The sequence below is a fragment of the Felis catus genome, chromosome A2, assembly GCF_018350175.1.
Source record: "Felis catus isolate Fca126 chromosome A2, F.catus_Fca126_mat1.0, whole genome shotgun sequence".
Classification (NCBI taxonomy): domain Eukaryota; kingdom Metazoa; phylum Chordata; class Mammalia; order Carnivora; family Felidae; genus Felis; species Felis catus.
In genome coordinates this window covers 153,708,247-153,730,451 of record NC_058369.1, presented here as the reverse complement: position 1 = coordinate 153,730,451, position 22,205 = coordinate 153,708,247, and the positions used below count along the sequence as shown (strand labels likewise).

The 22,205-nt window shown below is 41.5% G+C and overlaps 1 protein-coding gene across 1 annotated transcript in view; it reads left to right on the top strand.

Moving 5' to 3' along the window:
• The window catches only part of KIAA1549 (KIAA1549 ortholog), a 150,772-nt gene that overhangs the window by 109,657 nt on the left and 18,910 nt on the right, over positions 1–22,205 (top strand). The window contains exons 17-19 of the mRNA XM_045052641.1: positions 4,150–4,467; positions 15,281–15,327; positions 21,593–21,750. Of these exons, the coding sequence (XP_044908576.1) occupies positions 4,150–4,467; positions 15,281–15,327; positions 21,593–21,750 (523 nt within the window). The remainder of the gene's footprint in view (positions 1–4,149; positions 4,468–15,280; positions 15,328–21,592; positions 21,751–22,205) is intronic.

Here is a 22,205-nt window from a genome sequence, read left to right as displayed (position 1 = left end):
ATCCTTCTTACCCCTTGACTTCCCGAGGTAGCCAGGGCTCATCTCTCAGAGGAAATCCGCAGCCCCATCCCGTCTTTTTTTAAGTAGCCCTGAGTCCCGTCATCTGTTGCCATGAAGTCTTTTGTCATCTTCTTGCTCTCTCCATTTGTCTTCGTCAGTGATCCGAAATCAGGCCTCCTTCAGGGTGACCGGATCATCCTTGTACTTCCTGCTCTTTTTCTTAGTGGAAAGCAGAGACCCCTCCTTCAGCTGGTGGAAAGCAGCCCTTCCCTAGAGAGCTCCGCCTCAGTCAGCCGGCTTCATTTTTTCAGAGATTCCTTAAAATGAAATTTTTCTTACATGGGCTTTTTCCATTCCATAAAAATTCTGAAACACACGCTTTCAAAGATAATCCCCCCCCCCTTTTTTTTTGAACTCATTTTTTCTTAGGTAGTATTTCATCTTGAAGATTATACTACTCGTGTTTTTTTCTTAAATTTTACATTCTACCTTCAAAATGTCTTCTTATTATGAGCTCTTTTCTCCTAGGGTGAAAGGAATATTCCTAGATTTCTTGGCAACTGGGGTTACCGTTATAATTCAGGCCTCAGCACGGTATGGCCCTCAGGCCAAATCCAGCCAGCCACTTGTTTTTGTAAAGTTTTATTGGAACACTGTGTGCCCTTGCACCATTCATCTGTGTGTTCTCTATGGCCGCTCCTGCTGCAGTGTTAGAGTTAAACAACAGAGCAACAAAGTCTCTGTGACTCACAGAGCCTAAGATAATTGCTATCTGGCCCTTTACGGAAAAGGTTTGTCTACCCTTGATACAATTTATCATCCAAGCCTGGCACTTGGGAGAGTGAAGAGAGTCTCTATTAATGATTATACTGGGACAGCAGGCATACCCTGACATTGTCCTGGGCCAGCCAGGGTGTCTGATCACTCTCTTAGAATTCCTACAGAAGACTGCAAAATGGGCACCAGAGTACATCCTGTCTGATGACTGAAGGTAAAAACTTCCTATGTATTTCTGAGGAATGACAGGCGAATGTCTACCTGTCCGAAGGAAAACAAATTGACTAATAACGCAATTATCAGGCTGAGATTCAAGAGAGTGGAATTCAAATTCCAGCAGGGATCCTGGGTAAATCTTCCTTTCCACACACCACGGTTCCCCCTGTATTATTGACTACACCTCTATGTGAAACACCCTACAGGTGTCGAGATACAGAAAAATGAAGATCTCTTGTTGGCCTGCAAGTTGCTGGCAGCGTAGCCTGCAAAATGAGGAGACCGGAAGAAGAAAGAACGGGGAGCTCTAACGTCATGGCTCCGTAGCTCTTTGCCTTCTTGGCAAGATTCATGAGTCCCTCCTTCACAGCATACTTTTTGCTGTAAAAGTTAAACCGTTGGAATCTCTGTTCAGGCTTGCAGTTTTTTGTGTGGCCACATGCTCGCTTCCTTGCCACACAACGCTATAAAGCAGGATTCACCCGAGTAAGTTTGAAGATCTCATAGACTTTACTCAACAGCTCTTGAATCCCACATCAGACGCGGAGAGTTGAAAGGAGCTCCAAGGAGCCGTACAAAATGGAAGGGGGCAGAAAAGGAAGTTTTCTAACAAAGAGCGAATTGTTTCAGGCAAGGTCACCTTTCTCTGGGGGAAGGGGGGGGTGGTCTATCACGCCTGTTACCTCACTAGTGCAGATCAGGAATTTCCAGATTGACTGGTTAAAGGTCACATTCCTGGAAGAGGCTGAAAATGCAGTGAAGTCTTGGTTTGCTCCTGGGGGGGCAGCGACTCCATTTTGGGCCTGTTGTTTCTTTCTTGCCTTCTTTCATGTAAACAACAGGTAACTAGTCACTTCCTGGAACCACCACCAGGAGCATCACTTCTGTCTTTGGAGAAACCCTTTCACTCGCCAGTGGGATGTGTTTATAGACACCCTTTTCCTTTGTTCCACCATGAACTGTTAGTCTGGTGACCCACTACTGACCACAGTCTTCCCTTTCTGCTCTTCAAGAAATCCAAGAATGGGAGAAGGGCCTGCGTGTGGACCTTTTATCCGCCTCGTAAGGAAAGGAACACAGAGTTCTCCTAGCGCTCATCATACCTCAGAGAACCCCTCGGGACCCCGAATCCTTACTTAACAATTCCTTGAGGACAGCTCTCACTTACTGGAACCTTTCCTGGGATAGCCCAGTTTTAGAGAAAGAGACCGAGGTGTCACGTACACAGCAGTGGGACCACCCCCCTGCTGTTGGGAGGGGAAGAGCCCCGGATCCATCTCAAGAGCCAGCCACTGCTCAACGGCAGTTGTTTCTGTCGGAGGAGTAAGGGCCGGGTGATGCCACAGCTTCAGGTTCTGCCAAGAGAATCCACAAATCTGAGTGTTAATATTAAATCTTCAGTTTTTAAGAAATATTAGCTCTTTATTTTTTTAAGACTGCACAGGCCAAGCAAAACAGGTCTGTGGGCCGTTTGTGGTTTGCCAGTCTGTAGTGTGGTTTTCTGTCTGGAGTTAAGCAGTGACTGCCCTTAAATGTTTGATGCTGGCATGAGTAATAATGGATCATCTGTTGGATAGGACAGAGGCTTTTTTTAAAAAGTTGTTTTTTTAATAATTATTTTTGAGAGAGAGAGAGAGGGAGAGAGAGATCCAGCAGGGGAGGGGCAGAGAGAGAGGGAGACACAGAATCTGAAGCAGGCTCTAGGCTCTGAGCTGTCAGCATAGAGTCTGATGTGGGGCTCTAGCCCACTTACTGCGAGATCATGACCTGAGCCGAAGTCAGACACTCAACCAACTGAGCCACCTAGGTGCCCTTCTTTTTCCCCCCCCCTCTTTTTTTTTTTTTTTAACACTTATTTATTTCTGAGATAGAGAGAGACAGAGCATGAACGGGGGAGGGTCAGAGAGAGAGGGAGACACAGAATCTGAAACAGGCTCCAGGCTCCGAGCCATCAGCCCAGAGCCTGATGCGGGGCTCGAACTCACAGACCGCGAGATCGTGACCTGGCTGAAGTCGGACGCCCAACCGACTGCGCCACCCAGGCACCCCTCCCCCCTCTTTTTAATATTTATTTTTGAGAGAGCACAACCCTGGGATCATGACCTGAACCAACGTCAAGAGTCAGGTGCTTAACTGACTGAGCCAGCCAGGTGCCCCTGTATAGAATAATATTTAAACCTTTCTTGATGACTCACGTTATCCAGAGATAGTTCCATTTAAAAACATGTGGTTTCTGGGGGCACCTCAGTCGATTAAGCGTCCGACTCTTAATTTTGGCTCAGGTCGTGATCTCATGGGTTTATGAGTTCAGGCTCCGCATCGGGCTCTGCACTGACAGTCAGATTCTTGGGATTCTCACTCTCTCCCTTTCTCTCTGACCCTCCCTACACCCCTCAAAATAAATAAATACACTTAAAAAATTAAAAATTAAAACGTGGTTTCTGAATACTCTCTGTTTACTATAACAAGTAGTTACAATAAGTATTAAATTTTTAAAAGTTTGTTTGAGAGAGTGCACACGTGTATGTGTGCGTGTGGGGGGGAGGGGCAGAGAGAGACTCCCACACGGGCTCCATGATGAACACAGAGCCCCACGTGGAGCTCTACCTCAAGACCATGAACGAGATCATGACCTGAGCCGATATCAGGAGGCAGACACTTAACAGACTGAGCTACGCAGGCACCTCAATGTCAACATTTTTTATACACACAGGTGTAATATGGTGGTGACTTTGAACTCTCTTGAGGGTGTGTAGGGCTACTTTTTCTTATTGTAGTCAATAGACTGCTTTAGACTTTGGTATCTATGAAAAGTTGACTAGGTAGTTTAGTAACTAAGACTCTGAGACATCATTTTTGGCTGCTTAGGGACATTTAATAAAAACACATACTTGCAGGTATTGAAGTGCATTTCAGCTCGTTGGTTGAATTTTGCTGGACAAGTGATTTTTGAATACCTTCACTTTTTCCTTTCATCCTGATTCAGGCTCCGCCTGCCACTACCACCCGTTAGCCGCCATTTAAAAAATCCTTATGGGTGACCTTTTCCTCACTGTCAGTGAAAATTGTTAAATCCCATTTTGGCCCTGTGGTTTTCACGTCACCACATAAGCTCACATCTGATCCTTGTTCCCTTTGCTCTTTGTCTTGCCCTAGTCTGATCCCGATCTCCCGGCCGATGTACAGACGCCGTCCTCTGCTGAGCTGGGGAGGTATCCGGGCCTGCCCTTCCCAGCCTCCCAGTACATCCCGCCTCAGCCGTCCATCGAGGAGGCGCGCCAGACCATGCACTCCCTCCTGGATGACGCTTTTGCCCTTGTGGCCCCCAGCAGCCAGCCTGCCAGTGCTGCAGTCACAGGCCCCGGGGTCCCAGCTGTCCTGCCTGTGAACAGCACCCCTTCCCGGGACGAGAGGCGAGCCACCCAGTGGGGGTCCTTCTACAGCCCTGCTCAGACAGCCAGCAACCCCTGTAGTGTAAGTCCTGGCCTTCTAGAATTCTCGTGTGGGTCATATGTTGGGATTTTGTGGCCTTCCTCCCTCAGTTTCAGAATCACTGCGATGATACTGATTGTATTTGATAAGAATTAAATCTTGGCTGAGGGGTCTCGGTTTTTGTTTTATTCTCCTAAGTTAATTCTTAAAAAAAATTTTTTTTAATGTTTGTTTATTTTGGAGGGGGAGAGAGAGAGACAGAGTGTGAGCAGGGCAGGGGCAGAGAGAGAGGGAGACACAGAATCTGAAGCAGTCTCCAGGGTCTGAATTGTCAGCACAGAGCCCGACGTGGGGCTTGAACCCACGAACGGTGAGATCATGACCTGAGCCGAAGCCAGACCGACTGAGCCACCCAGGCGACCCTCTCCTAAGTTAATTCTTAATGTGGGAAGTATCCTTTTATGTTTTTATGCAATTCTGGTATTTTATGGGAGTCTCTTCCTGGGTTCCATTCAGTGTCCTGAAATGGAGGTGGGGTTACTGTCAAAGCATATTCTCGTTGATGTCTTTATAAAAGGTGCATTTTAGAACATACCAGGTAATTAGGCTTCTTGGAGGGCCCCCGGGGACTGGAGTGGTCCTTGAGGCTCTGGGATTATAGGCAGCTAGCCCACAGGCAGGCAAGGACAACCGTTTCAAATATCAGGTTTCCATCTTGGGACTTGACATTTCAGCATTTCATCTGCCTTTGTCATCCTTTTTTTTTTTTTTTTTGTATGCCATCAATCCTTTCAAATGTGGCTTCTCAAAATATGGGGAAGAAGTAAAACTGAAAGATGTGACATTAATATTTTTTCCACTAATTTTAGATTGGGTGATTGGACTAAAGCATTTGACTCTGGAGGGAAGTTAATTAGTTACAATTTGAATTTCTCAAGGAGTGTTTATACTGGGTCCTCTGATTTCATTACGCATATTAAGGTAAAATTGGGTGGTAATGAACATATGTTAAAGGCATCTTTATCTCTGAAATCGGTTTGAATGTTCACAGTATGCTGTTAGTAATAGATTATTTTCTTTATTACCTGCTACCACGCGGCGGGGGGGGGGGGGGGCAGGGGCGGAATACCATTCCATCTTGTTATTTTTTTCAATGTTACAACTGTAAGTATTAAATACTTCATAATTATAACTAGTAGTTTATAATCTTTCTTTAAGGAAATGGATGATGCACAACAAACTCACTGATAAGGTGAATGTGGCTTCAGCTGCTGTCTGAGCTTCTTGCATTTGTTTATTCCTTCAGGTAGATTTTTGGAGCACAAATCTGTGCTGTGTTGGGGTGTTCTGCTAGGTGTTGGGATAGAGCAGTTACACAGCTCACAACTCCAGCTTCTGCATGATGGCAGGGGTATGTGGGCAGTTGAGGCAGTAATTCTAACACAGCATGGCAGGTCCCTTGGCAGGGGGAGAGTACCTCCAGGGAGCCCTTGCCTGAGCTGTGAGGTGTTCAGAAGGATTTTCCAGATAAAATGTGATCTAAGTAGAAGCCTGAAGATTAATTAGTGGTTGTAATAGGGAAGCATGGCGGAGACAGAAGTAAGTGTCCAGTACAAACTTTTTCTGGACAAGATGAAGGAACAAGGTTGGATTACTTTGCTTCCAGAAACACCTAAAATAATGGAAAAGGAAAGATTTTCACAACCCTGGGCATTAGGCAGCAAAGGAGGGATTGCGGAGAAGTGAGCTGAGCTCTACACATGTCCCAGTTTATATCTTTTTTTTTAATGTTTATTTATTTTTGAGAGAGAGAGAAAGAGAGACAGCATGCGTAGGGGAGGGGCAGAGAGAGAGGGAGACACAGAATCCGAAGCAGGCTCCGGGCTCTGAGCTGTCAGCACAACCCATGAACTGTGAGATCATAACCTGAGCTGAAGTCTGGACACTTAGCTGACTGAGCCACCCAGGTGCCCCTGTCCCAATTTATATCTTGAGAGAGTTTCTGGTTGCAGTGCAGGGAGGGAGACCTCAGGCAGAGCACAGTAGTCCCTCTGAGTTGAGAAAGACAGAGTTGGAGGCAGGGGAGGAAAAGGTAGCTACATTTCACAATAGAGAGTACAAGAAAGCAGAGAGAGAATTCTAGAGATCTGCAAAGAGTCTTCATCTGAGTACTCATCAGTTTAAGGGTATGATGAAACTATCTAAGACTAGGGAAAGAACTGCCTAAAAAATTAAAGGGAATAGTCCTCAGAGCTCACACAGATGTAGAAATAAGTTCCTATTATATGATGAATTGTGTGCCCCCAAATCCATATGTTGAAGCCTAAAACCGCATGTGGCTGTATTGGAGCTGGGGTCTTTAAGAAGGTGATTAGCTTTAAATGAGGTCATAAGTGGGGGGTGCCTGGGTGGCTCAGTCACTTAAGTGTCCAACTTCGGCTCAGGTCGTGATCTCACGGTACGTGAGTTCGAGCCCCGCGTCAGGCTCTGTGCTGATAGCTTGGAGTCTGGAACCTGCTTCGGATTCCCCTCTCTCCCTCTCCCCTGCTCCTGCTCTCTTTCTCTCTCTCAAAAATAAACATAAAAAATATATAAATGACATCAGAAGTTGGAACCCTGATCTGATAGAATTGGTGCTCTCATAAGAAGAGGAAGAAACACCAGAGTACTCTGTCATGTGGGAACACAGCAAGAAGGTGAGCTGTCTGTGAGGCAGAAAGAGAGCTCTCAACATAAACCCTGCTGGAACCTTGATCTTGGACTTTGTAGCCTACAGACCTATGAGAAAATAAATTTCTTTTGTTTAAGCCACCCAATCTGTGGTATTTTCTTGCAACAGCCCAAGCTGTTCCTTTCTTTCTAGAGTGGAAAGCTGCATAATTCATGGAGCGCCAGTTAGATTACTCAGAAGGAGCATTGGTTTGCCTCCGTAGTGGGGCAAAATGAACCCCAGATTAAAGCTTCCCTAGTTCTACCTAACAAAGCATAAACACAATACCTGAACCTGAACAGAGCCCCAGAATATTTATAGGGAAACAAAAGTATATAACATCCAACAAGGTAAAATTAATAATGTCTAAAATCCAAAACTAACCAGTTAAGCAAATAGGCAAGAAAATGACACAGAACTAGTAGACGAGGATTTTAAAAGAATAATTATAATGAAGTTCCATGTGTTTAAGAAGCTGGAGGACAGATTGAATGTATTAGAGGCATTGAGGACATGAAAGGATGCACATCAATTTAGAGATGAAAACTATAACGTCTGAGATAAAATATATACTTATGGGATTAGTGGCAGATCAGATATTAAAGAAGAAAAGATTAATGATTTTAAATACATAGTAATAAAAAATAAGCCAACATGCAACAGAGTAAGTAGACTGAAAAAATGAATAGAGCATTGATGACCTGAGGACAACTTCAAGTGGACTAATATACATGTAATTGGAGGTCTCAGAAGAAAAGAAGGAGAGTTAGAAAAAATAGTTAAATAATGGCCAAAAGTTTTTCAAATTTGATAGAAACTATGAATCTGCAGATCTACAAAAATTGATGACCCCCTGTGCACAAGAAACATGAAGAAAACTGTGCCAAAAAATATAATGAAATTGCTTAAATTAAGTGATAAAGATTTAAAAATCATCCAGAGAAAGAGGACACATTGTATGCAGTGGAACAAAGGTAAGGATGACAACAATATTCTCATTGTCCAGAAGACAGTGAAACAAATCTTTAAAGAAATAAAGGAAAAAACTGTCAACCTAGCACTCTCTATCCACTGAAAATATCTTTCAAAAACCTTTCACACATGTAAAAGCTGAAAGAATGTATCACTGGCAGGCTTGCATTACAAGAAATGTCATTGAAAATTCTTTTTTTTTTTTTTAATATTTATTATTGAGAGACAGAGCATGAGCATGGGAGGGGCAGAGAGAGAGAGGAGGCACAGAATCTGAAGCAGGCTCTAGGCTCTGAGCTGTCAGCACAGAGCCCGATGCGGGGCTCGAACTCAAAAACCGTGAGATTGTGACCTGAGCTGAAGTTGACGCCTAACCGACGGAGCCACCGAGGTGCCCCTGTCATAGAAACTTCTTTAGGCAGAAGTAATATGATACCAGATAAAGATCTGGATCTACATAGATGAATGAAAAACACCAGAAGTGTAAATATGTGGGTAATTTAAAAAAATTCTGTATTATTTAAATTCTTTGAAAAGATAATTGGCTGTTGAAAGAACAAGGATAACAGTGTTTTGTAGGGTTTATAACATATATAGAAGTAAGATGTGTGAAAACGCAAAAAGCACAAAGGCTAAAAGAGGAGAAATTGAAGTGCACTGGTTTGATGTTCTTATACCATACACGAAGTGGAATGATAGTATGTGAAGGTAGACTGATAAGTGAAATATATAGAACGTAAACTCTATAGCAACCACTAAAAACAAAATAACAAAATAATAGCTAATAACCAACAAAAGAGTAAAAATGGAATGATAAAAAGTACTCAGTCCAAAAGAAATCAGGAAAAGAGGAAAAAGGGGAACAAAGAACAGATGGGAAAAACAGAAAACTGATACCAAGATGGTAGATTTAAATCTAGCCCTATCTATAATCACATTAAATGTGAATGGTCTAAATATTCCTGTTATGTGACAGAGATTGTCAGGCTAAAACATAAGAACCAATTATCTGTTGCCTACAAGATACGTACATCAGATATAAAGCCATAAATAGGTTATAAGTATGGAGAAAGAAAAACAAATGTATGGAGAAAGATATACCATGTTAACACCAATCCCAAGAAACTGGAGTGACTATATTAATATTCGCCAAAATCATATCATAGTGAAGAACATTACACAGAGGATCATTTCAAAATAATACATTGGTCAGTTCATCAAGAAAACCTAAAATCCTAAATGTTTATGTGCCTAGTAATAGAGCATCAAAATACATGAAGCAAAAACTGGGAGAACTGCATGTAGAAATAAAGGAAGCCGCAGTTATAGGCAGAGACTTCAACACTTCTCTTTCAATAATTGATAGAATGAGTATACAGAAAATCATTAAGGTAGAGAAGGCTTGAACAATTCTCAAATTAATACTTACTATCAGCTTGAACTAATTGACATTTATAAAATGCTCTACCCAAGAAGAACAAAAAGAGTATACATTTTCAAGAGTACATGGGTGATGGGGACTTAAAAGTGCACTTATCATTATGAGTACCGAGTAATTTATAGAGTTTTCGAATCACTTTATTGCAGACCTGAAATTAATACAACACTGTATGTTAACTACACTGGAATTGAAATTTAAGAAGAGTACATGGACCATTTAGTAAGATTATAGACTGTATCCTGGGCCTTAAGTCTAATCTCAATAAATTGAACGAGATTCATATTATCAAATGATCCCGTAAGAAATGGGAATGTTTTTGAACACAGATGTCACCAAAAAAGAATTACAGAAAATAAGCAGACAAATACAAAGAATCAGCAGATGGAGAGATGTTCAGTTTCATTAGTCATTAGTGAAATGCAGTAAATCATAATGAGACGCCCCTATACACTTGTTAGAATATGAACAAGTGGAGCTCTTATAAACTATTGTTAGGAATGTAAACCAAGAAAAACCACTTTGAAAAACAGTTTGGCAGTCTCTTAAAAAATTAAACCTATACCTAACTTATGACCCAGGCATTGTATTCTGAAATATTTACTGAAGAGAAATGAAAGCATATGTCCAGGTAAAGACTTGTACGTTGTGACAACTTTATTTGTCATAGACTCAAACTGGAATCAACTCAAATGCACATCAACAGGTGAAGAGATAAACAAATTGTACCGTATTTATGTAGTGGAATACTACTCATTAGTAAAAAGGATTGAGTTATTTATATGTATGACAAAATGGTAGGGAAAGAAGCCACCCTCTTGACAACAAGAAAGTGCATATTGTATAATTCCGTTTATATATGATTCTAGAAAATACAAACTGTCGTGACAGCAGGTCAGTGGTTGCCTAAGGAGGGGGTGGGTTTAGGAAAGGGTGTGGGACAGAGGGATTACAGAGGGTCACCAGGAAACTTGGGTGGTGATGGATATGTTCATTATCTTGTTGGGCATGGTTTGCAGGTACAAACAGATGGCAGAATTGATCAATTCATATACGTAAATATGTGCAGTTCATTGTATGTCAATTATAATGAAATAAACCTGTTTATATTTTTGCCCCCAAATGTTCTTAACAATGAAATCAGTTTTGGGTGACTAATAGCTAGAAGTAAGAGTGGTGAGACATGAGACAGAAGAGAGAAAGCAAGAAGCTGATGGGATAGAGCCTAGACCTTATCCTGAGGGTAGTGGTGGGCACTGAAGAGTTTTGAGCAGGCTAAAGACATGATTTGGTGTGCCTGTTTGACAGATTGCTCTCATTTTAGACTGGAGAATGGTTTGTTAGAGGGCAAGACTAGAAGCAGGGAAACATTTTTTTTTTTTAACATTTATTTATTTCTGAGAGACAGAAACAGAGCCTGAGCAAGGGAGGGACAGAGAGGGAGACAGAATTCAAAGCAGGCTCCAGGCTGTCAGCACAGGGCTCGACATAGGACTCGAACCCACGAACTAGGAGATCATGACTTGAGCTGAAGTTGGATGCTTAACCAACTGAGCCACCCAGATGCCCCAGCAGGGAGACCTTAAGGGCAAGACGCCGAAGGGCGTGGACAGGGAGTTGGGGTCAGTTAAACATGCTGCATTGTTATAGATTGTTCCTCTCGAGTCCTCTGCCTTACCTTGATTGGAGCCACCATCGTCTCTTACCGTCATTGCAAGAGCTTCCTAATAGTCCCTCTGCCCCTGGTCTTGAATGGAGGATGTCAGGGTGGTGGCTGATATGTAAAATGCCATATACTGGTGTTGAGCAGGCTGGGGAGCTGGGAGGCTGACGTAGGAGATGCCTCCTACGGAGGACAGGAGGACCTGGCCGGAGAGGGAAACCTGTGGGAGCTGCTTGACTTAGTCTGGAGTTTTCCAAAGGAAGAGTTCTCATCTCACTTTCTGACATGACCTTGTTCACTGCTGCCATCTATCTGTTACTTCTCTCTCCTCCTAATGCTGTTTGAATTGTTCTGCGAAGAAATCCGTGGCCGTCTTAATTTCCCCTTTCCTGATAACAGATGGATGTACCCTACGTGCCAGGAAGCGTAAATAATTCTGGGCACTCAGCCAGTTTTTCTGAATCATTCCCCCTCCCCCCCTCCCCAAATAACCAGTGGCCGTTTTATCTTCAGATTCAGTTCTTTCATTCACTTCAGGGAAGCTTTCTTTTGTATCTGAAAAATAATTTTCTTACTCTAATTATTGAAGTCAAAGATACCAATTATCTTCGTGTTGGCTCCTCTTTGTTTTTTGTACCTATCCTTTTATCTCTAATTGCCTGAGCTACTTTGTCCTGGTTTCTCTGCCTTCATTATAATTATCATGGGCCTTTTCTGTGTGGCATCGATTTGATTTTAAGCCATATCTGTTATTTCCCCTGCTAGTTGATTTCTTAGAGTCATAATGGCTTTGTTTTGGTCCTCAAATCATTTCCACACATAATTTGGTACCAAATTACTTCAGTTCTTTGGTTCCTCATTTCCATTCATTCTGTTGTTGTATCATCTCATCTTTGAACTTAAAAAAAAGAATTGAGGGATGCCTGGGTGGCTCAGTCAGTTAAGCACTGGATTCTTTATTTCAGCTCAGGTCATGATCTCACAGTTGTGAGACTGAGCCCCACTTCGGGCTCTGTCCTGGGTGTAGAACCTGTTTGAGATGCCCTCTCCCTCTCTCTCTCTCTGCGCTTTCCCCACTTGCACTCTGGCTCTCTCTCTCTCTCTCAAAAAGAAAAAAGAAAAGAATTGCTGTTCTTACTATATCAGTCATTATTCAGCCATAGTCCTTTTTCTCTCCTGGCCACTACTTCCCTCCATTTATAGCATGAATCTGTTCCTTTCTTTGCTTGTTTGGTTTCTGCTGATGAATTTTAGCAATAATTTTTTTTACTGATTTGGGTTATTACTTTTATTATTTGTTCGTTGTTGATAGGTGTTGGAGATGAACAATTCTGTGATAGTGCCTTAATCTACTATCTTAATCAAGATCTCACCTCCATAGCAAGATTTTCGTAAACACTGTTACTGACTGGTTTTCTCATCATGGACCTTTGATGTTACCCTTATGTATTTTGATGATGATAGCAGTTTGATATAGTAGAAAACCAGAATCACAGGTGTGTCTGTGCATATCTAATATAATTTTATCAAGTTTATAAGTTGGTCATAAATTACTGTTTGTTCCCAGGAGGAACCTGATTACCCCTTATTTCCTTCTGACTGCAGTAAAAACTATAAGAATGTGGATTTCAAAGTGTCTTCAGTGACCACAGGGATGGGCCTTTGTTTACCATCTGATGACATTTTTACTCTTTCTGTGTTGCTGGTGTTAAGGGTATTAGTTACGCATTGGTGCGGAGGCCACTTGATAGGTGTATTTCTGCTTTCCTGAGTAAAGTTCACCTCCCTGGAACAGTCTTCCAAGGACCAAGTGTGGATGCCTGAACCAGGACATTTTACGACTCATCCCAGATTCCACCAACCATTTAATGTGCCTTCTTGCTCTATTGGCCTGTTTCATACTGAATAGAAAGAAGGGATGCATTAAAATGGGAGTTTTATTTGATGTCGCTTGTTGAAACCATAAAATTCTATTTCATCCCCCAAAGATTTATACAGGTGTGACCCACTTAAACACCTGTCATTATATCTGTGATTTAAAAAAAAAATTAATGTTTGTTTATTTTTGAGAGAGAGAGAGAGAGAGAGAGAGAGAGAGACAGAGCACGAGCACGGGAGGGGCAGAGAGAGAGGGAGACACAGAATCCGAAGCAGGCTCCAGGCTCTGTCAGCACAGAGCCCGATGCGGGTCTTGAACCCACAAACTGTGAGATCGTGACCTGAGCTGAAGTTGGACTCTTAACCAACTGAGCCACTCAGGGGCCCCTGTGATTTTTTTTGTAAACCTTTCATCGGGGCATGCAGCCTCTGGACAAAGCACTTTCTTTTTCTGATTATAATAGAGTTGAAATGCCTGGCGCCACAATAGCAAAACATGTGAAGAGTGGACAGCTATTTTTTTACCGTTTGTCTTTTAGTTTATTACTTACCGGACCTCCTGAAATGCTGATACATAAACTTCCATCTTTTTTTGTTTTGTTTTATTTTGCATATGAATGTGTTTAAAAAACTCAAACTCTGCTGAGAAGCAGAAGGGCTGCTGGGAATAATCTTTATCTGGTCTCAGATTTCCCTTTAATTATTTGGAGAAGGAATTGAAACTCCTTTTCCTTCTATTCTGGCTATTTTACATCAGTTGGGGAACTCTGCAAGGTTCTAATCCCCCTCCCTCTGCCAAGGGGATGGGAACAGAAAGGTTCAAAAGGTGAAGTAATTTGAGCACAGTTTCGGACGTAATAATCCCATCAAACTGTATGAGGTGTAGGGTTCATTCTATTCTTCTTGGCATCAGGAAATAGGCTCAGGGAAGTCGAGTAGCTTTGTCAGTCTGTTTGACTCCAAACCCTCTCCTTTTCTTCACAAAGTAGAGATTAATTCAAGGGGGAAAATCTGGTTGGCAACCATGGGCAGTGTAGTGTAGTGGTTAAAAGCATGGTCTTTTATTATTAAGCCTGGACTTACTAGGAGGAAATTACTTAAATTCCTTGTGAGTTGATTTCATCTATAAAATAGAGGTAGTGAGCCCTTTGTTACTGTACTGTTACTGGGGTCTGAGTTAGTGCTCATAGCACTTACCACAAAATAATAATTCAATAAATGGCAGATTAAAAAAAAAAAAAAAGATCTAAAATGGGGACAGGTCCAGAAGCAAGGCTGACTTAGGAACTTGGAACACTAGAACCTGGATAACCAGTTGGTTCAAACTGACTGAACTTGGATGGACTCTGTCCAGAGTTATTGTTCTGCTGAAATATCTGGTTCCAAAATAACAATTCACAGTTGTTGAAAGAACGTTTGGAAGAGGAGTACAACGTATGATAGGGACAGGGTGTGTTGATTTCATGAGGAATGCAACAGATACACGTTTATTTGAATCTGATGCCATATTGACATTGATTTAGCCAAAGAATACTTGGTTAGCGGAGATTAGCTCAAGTAAGAAGAGTTGATTGAAGGCTCTGGGGCCCTGGATGGAACACAAGGACAGAGTATGGCTGGGCTCTTTGGAACAGGACAACTATCAGAAACTGAAAGTGTTCACCTCGTCTTTAAGAGTCTCTCTAATTTCTGGTTCTCTTTGTATTTTTTCTTTTTTCACATTGTTCCACAACATGGTGCACCATTCACATACTTTACTTTTGTGAGTGTATTTGAATTGCTATTGGACACCCACTGGTTCTGGGAATGATCATGCCCACGTTGATGGGGGCATTTGTACTAAGTGTGGCCATCAAGGCCGACCTTTTTAGAAGATACAGATTTGTAGAGAATGAGCCTGTAGGGAAGAGAAGCTGCAGAAAGGCTATCTGTTACTCATTCTTTTATAAAAGAAAGAAAGGTCTAGAAAATAGTTGTGTGTATGTGTTTTTTTTTAAAGCGTGGTAGCCCAGTTCCCCAAGCTGAAACTTCTGGTATTATTTGATGGCAGAATGCCTCAATGCCGTGCCAACTTTTTATGAGAAAATAATTCTCCTGAAAGTTGATCCTGCAAACCTAAACTTGTAAGTTTGCTGTTGTCACTTTCTAATAAGCGTTGCACGTTAATCTTCATTTCCTTTTGCTTTTCTTCCAGAGATACGAAGACTATGGAATGACTCCCCCGTCAGGCCCATTGCCGAGGTAAAGTTTTTGGGAGAAAATACATTAGGACTTCCTCACATCGACTGGTTTTTACAAATTTTGTGAACTCGTTTCTTTTAGCTAATATGAGCAGATGCAAACCTCTGGGTTGTGTGTTCTCTTGAGTTAACCTGAAGAGGAGAAAAAAGGTGGAATTTTAAGTTCTGCTTCCAGTAAAGACAGGCTAGATTGTTTGCTCAGGGCATTTGGAAAAGCCAGACAAGATTTTAAAATAAAACAAAATAAAACCCAGGTAGCTAACAGGGCAATGGAATGGTATGGGGCCAAGATCCAGGGAGTCCAGAGAAAGGAGCCCTGCCTTTTGGGTGAACTTTCTCCCTGGGGTGCCTGCTAATCCCGGAAGAGGTGACTGAGAACCTGAGCAAGACTTTGGGCAGACCCCTGGGCCTTGGAGTCTTGAAAATTTGACATAGTGAAAGTTGTGGGATAAAGCCAGGCTTTGCAGGGACTTTGATGCCTTAAATGAATCCAAATACATTTGAAAAGAAAAATGGCTGAATACCAGTGATCTAAGCATCTGTCTCAATGTAAAAAAAAAAAAAAAAAAAAAAAAAAGTCTAATTAAACCTAAAGTAAGTAGAAGGAAGGAAATAATAAAAATAAGAATAGAAATTAATGAAATAGAAAACAAATACCATAATAGAGAAGATCGACAAGGCTAAAAGTTACTTCTTTGAAAACTAATGAAATTGATAAATCTCTGAAGGGCTTGATCAAGTAAGCTGTGTAACATTATCAATAAGAGGAATGGAAAAGGACATATTAACCCAGATCTTTCAAAAATTAAAAAGATTTTGATAGATTTGTAAAAGACAGATTTTTAAAAGATTTTATAGGAATTAAGATTTTCTGAACCTTTTTGTTAATAAATTTAAAATGGAAAAATTCCTGGAAAGAGAATATCTGAATTGACATATACCTATTAAAGAAATTGAAATCATTACTAAAATCCTGCCCACAAAGAAAACTTTGGCTTTAACGGTGAATTCTACTAAAGATACTGAAGGAAGAAAATGCGCCAGTGTTCTACAAATTCTTTAAAGATTCCCCACCTCATTCTTTTCATTTCATTATTATTTTTAATGTTAATTTAATTTTGAGACAGAGAGACAGAGCATGAGAGGTGGAGGAGCAGAGAGAGAAGGAGACACAGAATCCAAAGCAGGCTCCAGGCTCTGAGCTGTCAGCGCAGAGCCCGATGCAGGGCTCAGACTCACGGACTGCGAGATCATGACCTGAGCCAAAGTCAGATGCTTAACTGATTGAGCCACCCAGGTGCCTCCCCCCCCCAACCCCCAACCTCATTCTTCCTCTATCAAGGAGGAGACAAGGACAAGGACGTTGTAAGAAAGAAAACATTACGGGCCAATTTTACTTGTGAACATAACATAGGTGCAGAAACTTAAATATTAGCAAAGATATCCAGTATTGTATATGGAAGGATGTCATATCACAGCCAAATTAGATTTATTCCAACAATGCAAGGGTAATTTAACATTTAAAAAACAAAATCAACCAATCTAGGGGTGCCTGGGTGGCTCAGTCAGTTGAGCATCTGACTCTTGATCTCTGCTCAGGTCTTGATCTCAGGGGATCTCAGGGTTGTGAATTCAGGCCCCACATTGGGCTCCACACAGGGCATGGGACCTACTTAAAAAAAAATAATAATAAAAAAATAAAAAATCAATGTAATTCACTGTTTTGAGAATAAAGGAGGGAAATCTTATTCCACTAAATATAGCATTTGATAAAATTCAACATCCATTCATGGTAAAAATCTTAGCAAATAAAGAATAGAATTGAACTTGTCTAATCTGGTTATAGTTATCTCAGCAAAGATTATATTACCTCTATTCAACTTTGTCCTGGGGTTCTTGATAGTGTAATAAAGCAAAGAAAGAAAGAAAGAGAGAGAGAGAGAGAGGGAGGGAAGAAGGGAAGGGAAGGAAGAGATTAAGGAATTCTAGGAAAGAAATAATACTGTTATTATTCTCAAATGATATAATTTTTTTAGTAGAAATACCTAAAATGTCAACACATAAATTGTTAGAATTAAGAGAATTTAGCAAGATAGATAAATTACAAAGTAGCTGGATATAAGATCAGTATACAAAAAATCTTTCTGTTTATGAGCATCAGACAAAATAAAAACTTTTACACATACTACATAAAATAGCATTCAGAAACATAAAATATCTCAGTATTCATCTCACCAAAAATAGTCAAGCCCTCTAAAGAAAATGTTCATGGGTTGGGTAACTCAGTATATTAAAAATATCAGTCTTTCCTAAGTGATCTACAGATTCATTGTGATCCCATTTAAAATCCTAGTCATTTGTTGTTTTTTTTAAAAAAAAAAAATACGTGAAAACTGACAAGCTGATTTTAAAACTTCTGTAGAAATGTGAAGGGCCAACAATATTCAAGACACTTTGAGGAAAAAGAACAGGGTATGAGGAATAATCTGAAAGTTGTAAATTGCTGTAAGGTAATTCAGACAGTGTTGTATTGCTATAAAGCTAGACAAATAGACCAAAGGAACAGAATAGAGAATCCATAAGCAGACTCACACATGAGTGGACAAATGATTTATTACAAAGCGGGAATTGCAGAAAACCAGAGTTAATTGCAGAAATCATAATCAACTGTTCTTTTTTATTCGGTTTATTTTGCGAGAGAGTGTACACACAGGTGCACGTGAGTCGGGGAGGGGCAGAGAGAGAGAGACAGAGACAGAGACAGAGAGAGAATTCCAAGTAGTTTCTGTGCTGATAGCATGGAGACTGATGTAGGGCTCAAACTCAGAAGTTGTGGGATCATGACCTGAACCAAAAGCAAGAGTCAGATGCTTAACCATCTGAGCCACCCAGGCACCTGTCGACTATTCTTTCAATCATCAGAAGTCACACAGAAGTAGGAATGTTATCTGGTTTCCTCATTTTTTTCTGTCTTTTGTTTGTCCTCATTTTCAGAGGGGCTTGTTTTATTTTTCCCCAGCCCAGGCACTGCTTTGTGGTCCACAAGCAACAGAGATAAAGGGAGCATGTGAAGATTAGGTGACCCAGGGCAGAAGTTAACGATGGGGGCCATGTGATCTGGTTTGCCCAGTTCAGTTCAGTTTACACCTCTTTTTCTGGCATAGATACTAGTAACTTCCACTCTGAAAAGTGTTCTGGTTTGGATGACCAATTTTACAGTTACATTAAAGGGTTCTGGGGGATTTGGATCACACGGAAGTATCCGAACACACAATTTAGGATAAAAACGACATCAACGTAGGCGGGAGGAGGATAATTGGGCAAAGTAGAAATAAGGAAAGGGCAAGAGCTAGTTCTTCGGTGGATGGTCAAGAGGGTCAGGAGATGAGGAGAATATGTGAACTCCCAACATCCAGATGTTGAAGGAAAAGTGTGCCTTTTAGATCTGTAAGGTCAGAGATACCAGACCTCTGTCTCTCAGGTCAATCTAAAACAGTCACAGTTATCTAAAGAGAGCAATACATAAATAGCTTTGGGTTTCAATTTATGAGATATGCTCTGGAGATAACGCTACAGAATAGAGGCGAAGTCAGTCTGTGTTCTCATCAAACTAGTTTGATCTGTTAATTCCTGGTTGACTGTCATTTGCAAAGCACCGTAATTAAGCTATCATGCTTTTTCATTCTCGAATTTCTTTAGAAGAGTGGTTCTCAAGGTGGGATTCTCAGACCCGTGATGGTCCTTGAGACCCTTTGGGGGGGGGGGGCTGCCTGTGAAGTCCAAACCGTGGTTCATAATAATACTAAAACATTATTTGATCTTTTTAATTGTTGATGATTACACTGAGGCACAAAAGCAGCGGTGGATGAAACTGCATGAGCCTTATCATGAATCAGTGGCACCACACGGCCCAAGTGGTCATTGTATTCTTCACCACTGTGCAATCACAACGTTTTCAGAACGCCGGTGTTTTGGTTATGCAGTATGTTCTTGATGAAGTAGTAAAAATTATTCTTTTTTTTTTTTAAACCTAAACCCTTGAGTCTTTAATCGTCTGTAGGACAAAGGAGGAAAGACTCATAAAGCGCTTTGCAGAGAACGGAGTTGTGAAGGAGAAGCACTTGTTCCGTTGTGGGAGTTAAGAACTCATCTAAACTGCTGCCATGTTTTTTGTTTGAGGAGACCATCAGATGACATTGTTATTCAGACTTGGGTTGTTTGGCAGCCACTGTCTTGAAAATAAAGGAAGAGAGACTGTCACGTCAAGAAAAATAGCGGGCAGGATTTGTTGCCAGTGATAAAATTGAGCCTTCAAGTGAAAATTTGAATTTTGGAAACTTGTCTGCCACTAGGTGCTTGACAGCTTCCTAGTGCTTAAAGGATTTTTTTCTGATGAGCTCAGTGGTGATACTAATGAATGTGATTTTTGGTACTCTGAAATGAAATGTGTCAATATCTGGAAAGTCTACATAAAGCATGGCACTGATATTTTACAAATGACTCATGTCAAAATCTCAGGGCGCCTGGGTGGCTCAGTCGGTCAAACATCGGACGTCGGCTCAGGTCATGATCTCATGGTTCATGGGTTCGAGCTCTGTGTTGGGCCCTGTGCTGACAGCTCAGAGCCTGGAGCCTGCTTCAGATGGTGTCTCCCTGTCTCTGCCCTTCCCCTGCTCATGCTCTGCCTCTGTCTCTCTCTCTGAAAAAATAAACAAACATTGAAAAAATTAAAAAAAGAAAACAAAGTCATGCATGGGTCCATTCAAAGTGCACACTAGTAGTGGGTTTGAATATACCTGAGTATGAAAAGGTAATTGATACTCTTCAGATTGTATATTGCCACTAACCCTTGAGGAAACTTTGCTGAGTTCTGGTATGTCAAAGAAGAATATTTGTTTGAAATATTATTTGCATATTATCTGAAAAGCCTATTAAGATCTTCCTTATCCAAAAAAATGAAAATAAAAAAAATAAAATCTTCCTATCCAACTATGTATTTATGTGAAGTCAGATCATCATCTTTAAATAACTTACAGGGACTGTGTTGCTCAGTCAGTTAAGCATCCGACTCTTGATTTTGGCTCAGGTCACAATCTCAGTATTCGTGAGATTGAGCCCTGCATCGGGCTCTGCATTGACCACGTAGAGCCTGCTTGGGATTCTCTTTCTCCCTCTCTCTCCACCCCTCCCCTGCTCATGTGCACACACTCTTTCTCTCTCAAAATAAATACATTTAAAAAAATAACTTACAGCAACTGATTGAATACAAGGTATATGAGAATCCAGATATCTTCTATTAAGGAAATTTGAAAAAAAGTAAAACTACTTTTTTGGGGGGAATGGGTTAGAAAATATCGTTGACTACTTGAGAAAATGTTAACATGTGAGATGCTTAATATTGTTACTTAAAAAATTTTTAAAAATGTTTATTTATTTTTGAGACAGAGAGAGACAGAGCATGAGCAGGGGAGGGGCAGAGAGAGAGGGAGACAGAGAATTCAAAGCAGGCTTCAGGCTCCGAGCTGTCAGCACAGAGCCCGACGTGGGGCTTGAACTCACCACGAGATAATGACTTGAGCTGAAGTCGGACGTTCAACTGAATGAGCCACCCAGGCACCTCAATATTGTTATTTTTAAATGAATTTTGAAAATAGTTATTTAAAAAAGTTTTAGTTTTAATTCTGAATGCAGTAAATATCTATCCACATAAACACAAATTCTCAGGAGTCCCTTAATAGTTTTTGAGTGGAAAGGGGTCCCAAGACTAAAAAGTTTGAGAATCCCCGCTTTAGAGCACTGGTTTTCAGCCTTAATGAATAGCAGGATCATCATTGGAGCTTTAAAAACTGCTCTGTCTGGGTTTCACCTCTAGAGATTCTGTTTTCATTAGTCTGGGGTGCAGCATGGCCATCAGGGTTTTTGAAAGCTCTCCAGGGGATGCTCATGTGCAGCTGAGATTGGGAACCAGCGCTTTAGTCCAAGGCTGGAGACGTACAGGCCCTGGAACTTGACCTGCACCTGCTTTTGGTCTGTAAATGAGGGCATTTCTTCTTCAGTCATCTGGCATCAGCTCTATTCCAGGCACCATACTTAGTACTGAAGATATGTCAGGGAGCAAACAGGAAACATTTCTGTGTTGTGGGAGAGGAGATGATACTACACCAATAGATAGGTCGTCTTTTTCTGTAGCATGGAAGGTGGAGTTAATAAAATGCCAGAGTCAGGGTCCAGTGCGGTTCTGATGCTTGGGCTTGCTTTGCCTTCAGACCAGGTTTTGGCCCCGGTTTGCTGCCGTCTTCGGAGCTGGTGCCTTCTGAGTCCCAGCAGACACAGGCATCGGCTGACGCCCCGTTCGCTGCCCGAGGGATCTACCCTGAGGAGATGCCATCGGTGGCCCGGCCACGGCCTGTCGGGGGCACCACAGGTACATGTGGCTGTTTAGCTTGCGTTTCTGAACTAGAGAACCTCTGCTTTCTGGCTATTCCGGCAGAGTACCTTTCAGACTTCCCAGGGTATCGCCGTCCCCGTGTCCGTCACCTCCTCCACTAGTCTGTGCTCCCTGGGATCCCGGTAGAGGTGCAGGCAGGGGAGGGGGGAAGAGAGAGTGGCAGAGATCCCAAGACTGATGTCCTCCGATTTGTTCCTGTGTCAGTGTCTCAGAACATCCTTTCACGTGGAGTGCACAGCACATCTCTGCCAGGGAAAGTGTTTCTTAATTCTTACGGTAAACTGAAAGATCTGTTTCTGAGCACTTGGTATGGCTTTAAAACAAGTGTCGTTTTCTAAAAAGGCACTTTTCCAGCCTGTGATAAACAACTCCAAATGTTGCTGGACAGTAACCTAGGGAGATTTTTGTTTCATTTGGTTCTCGTGACGAGG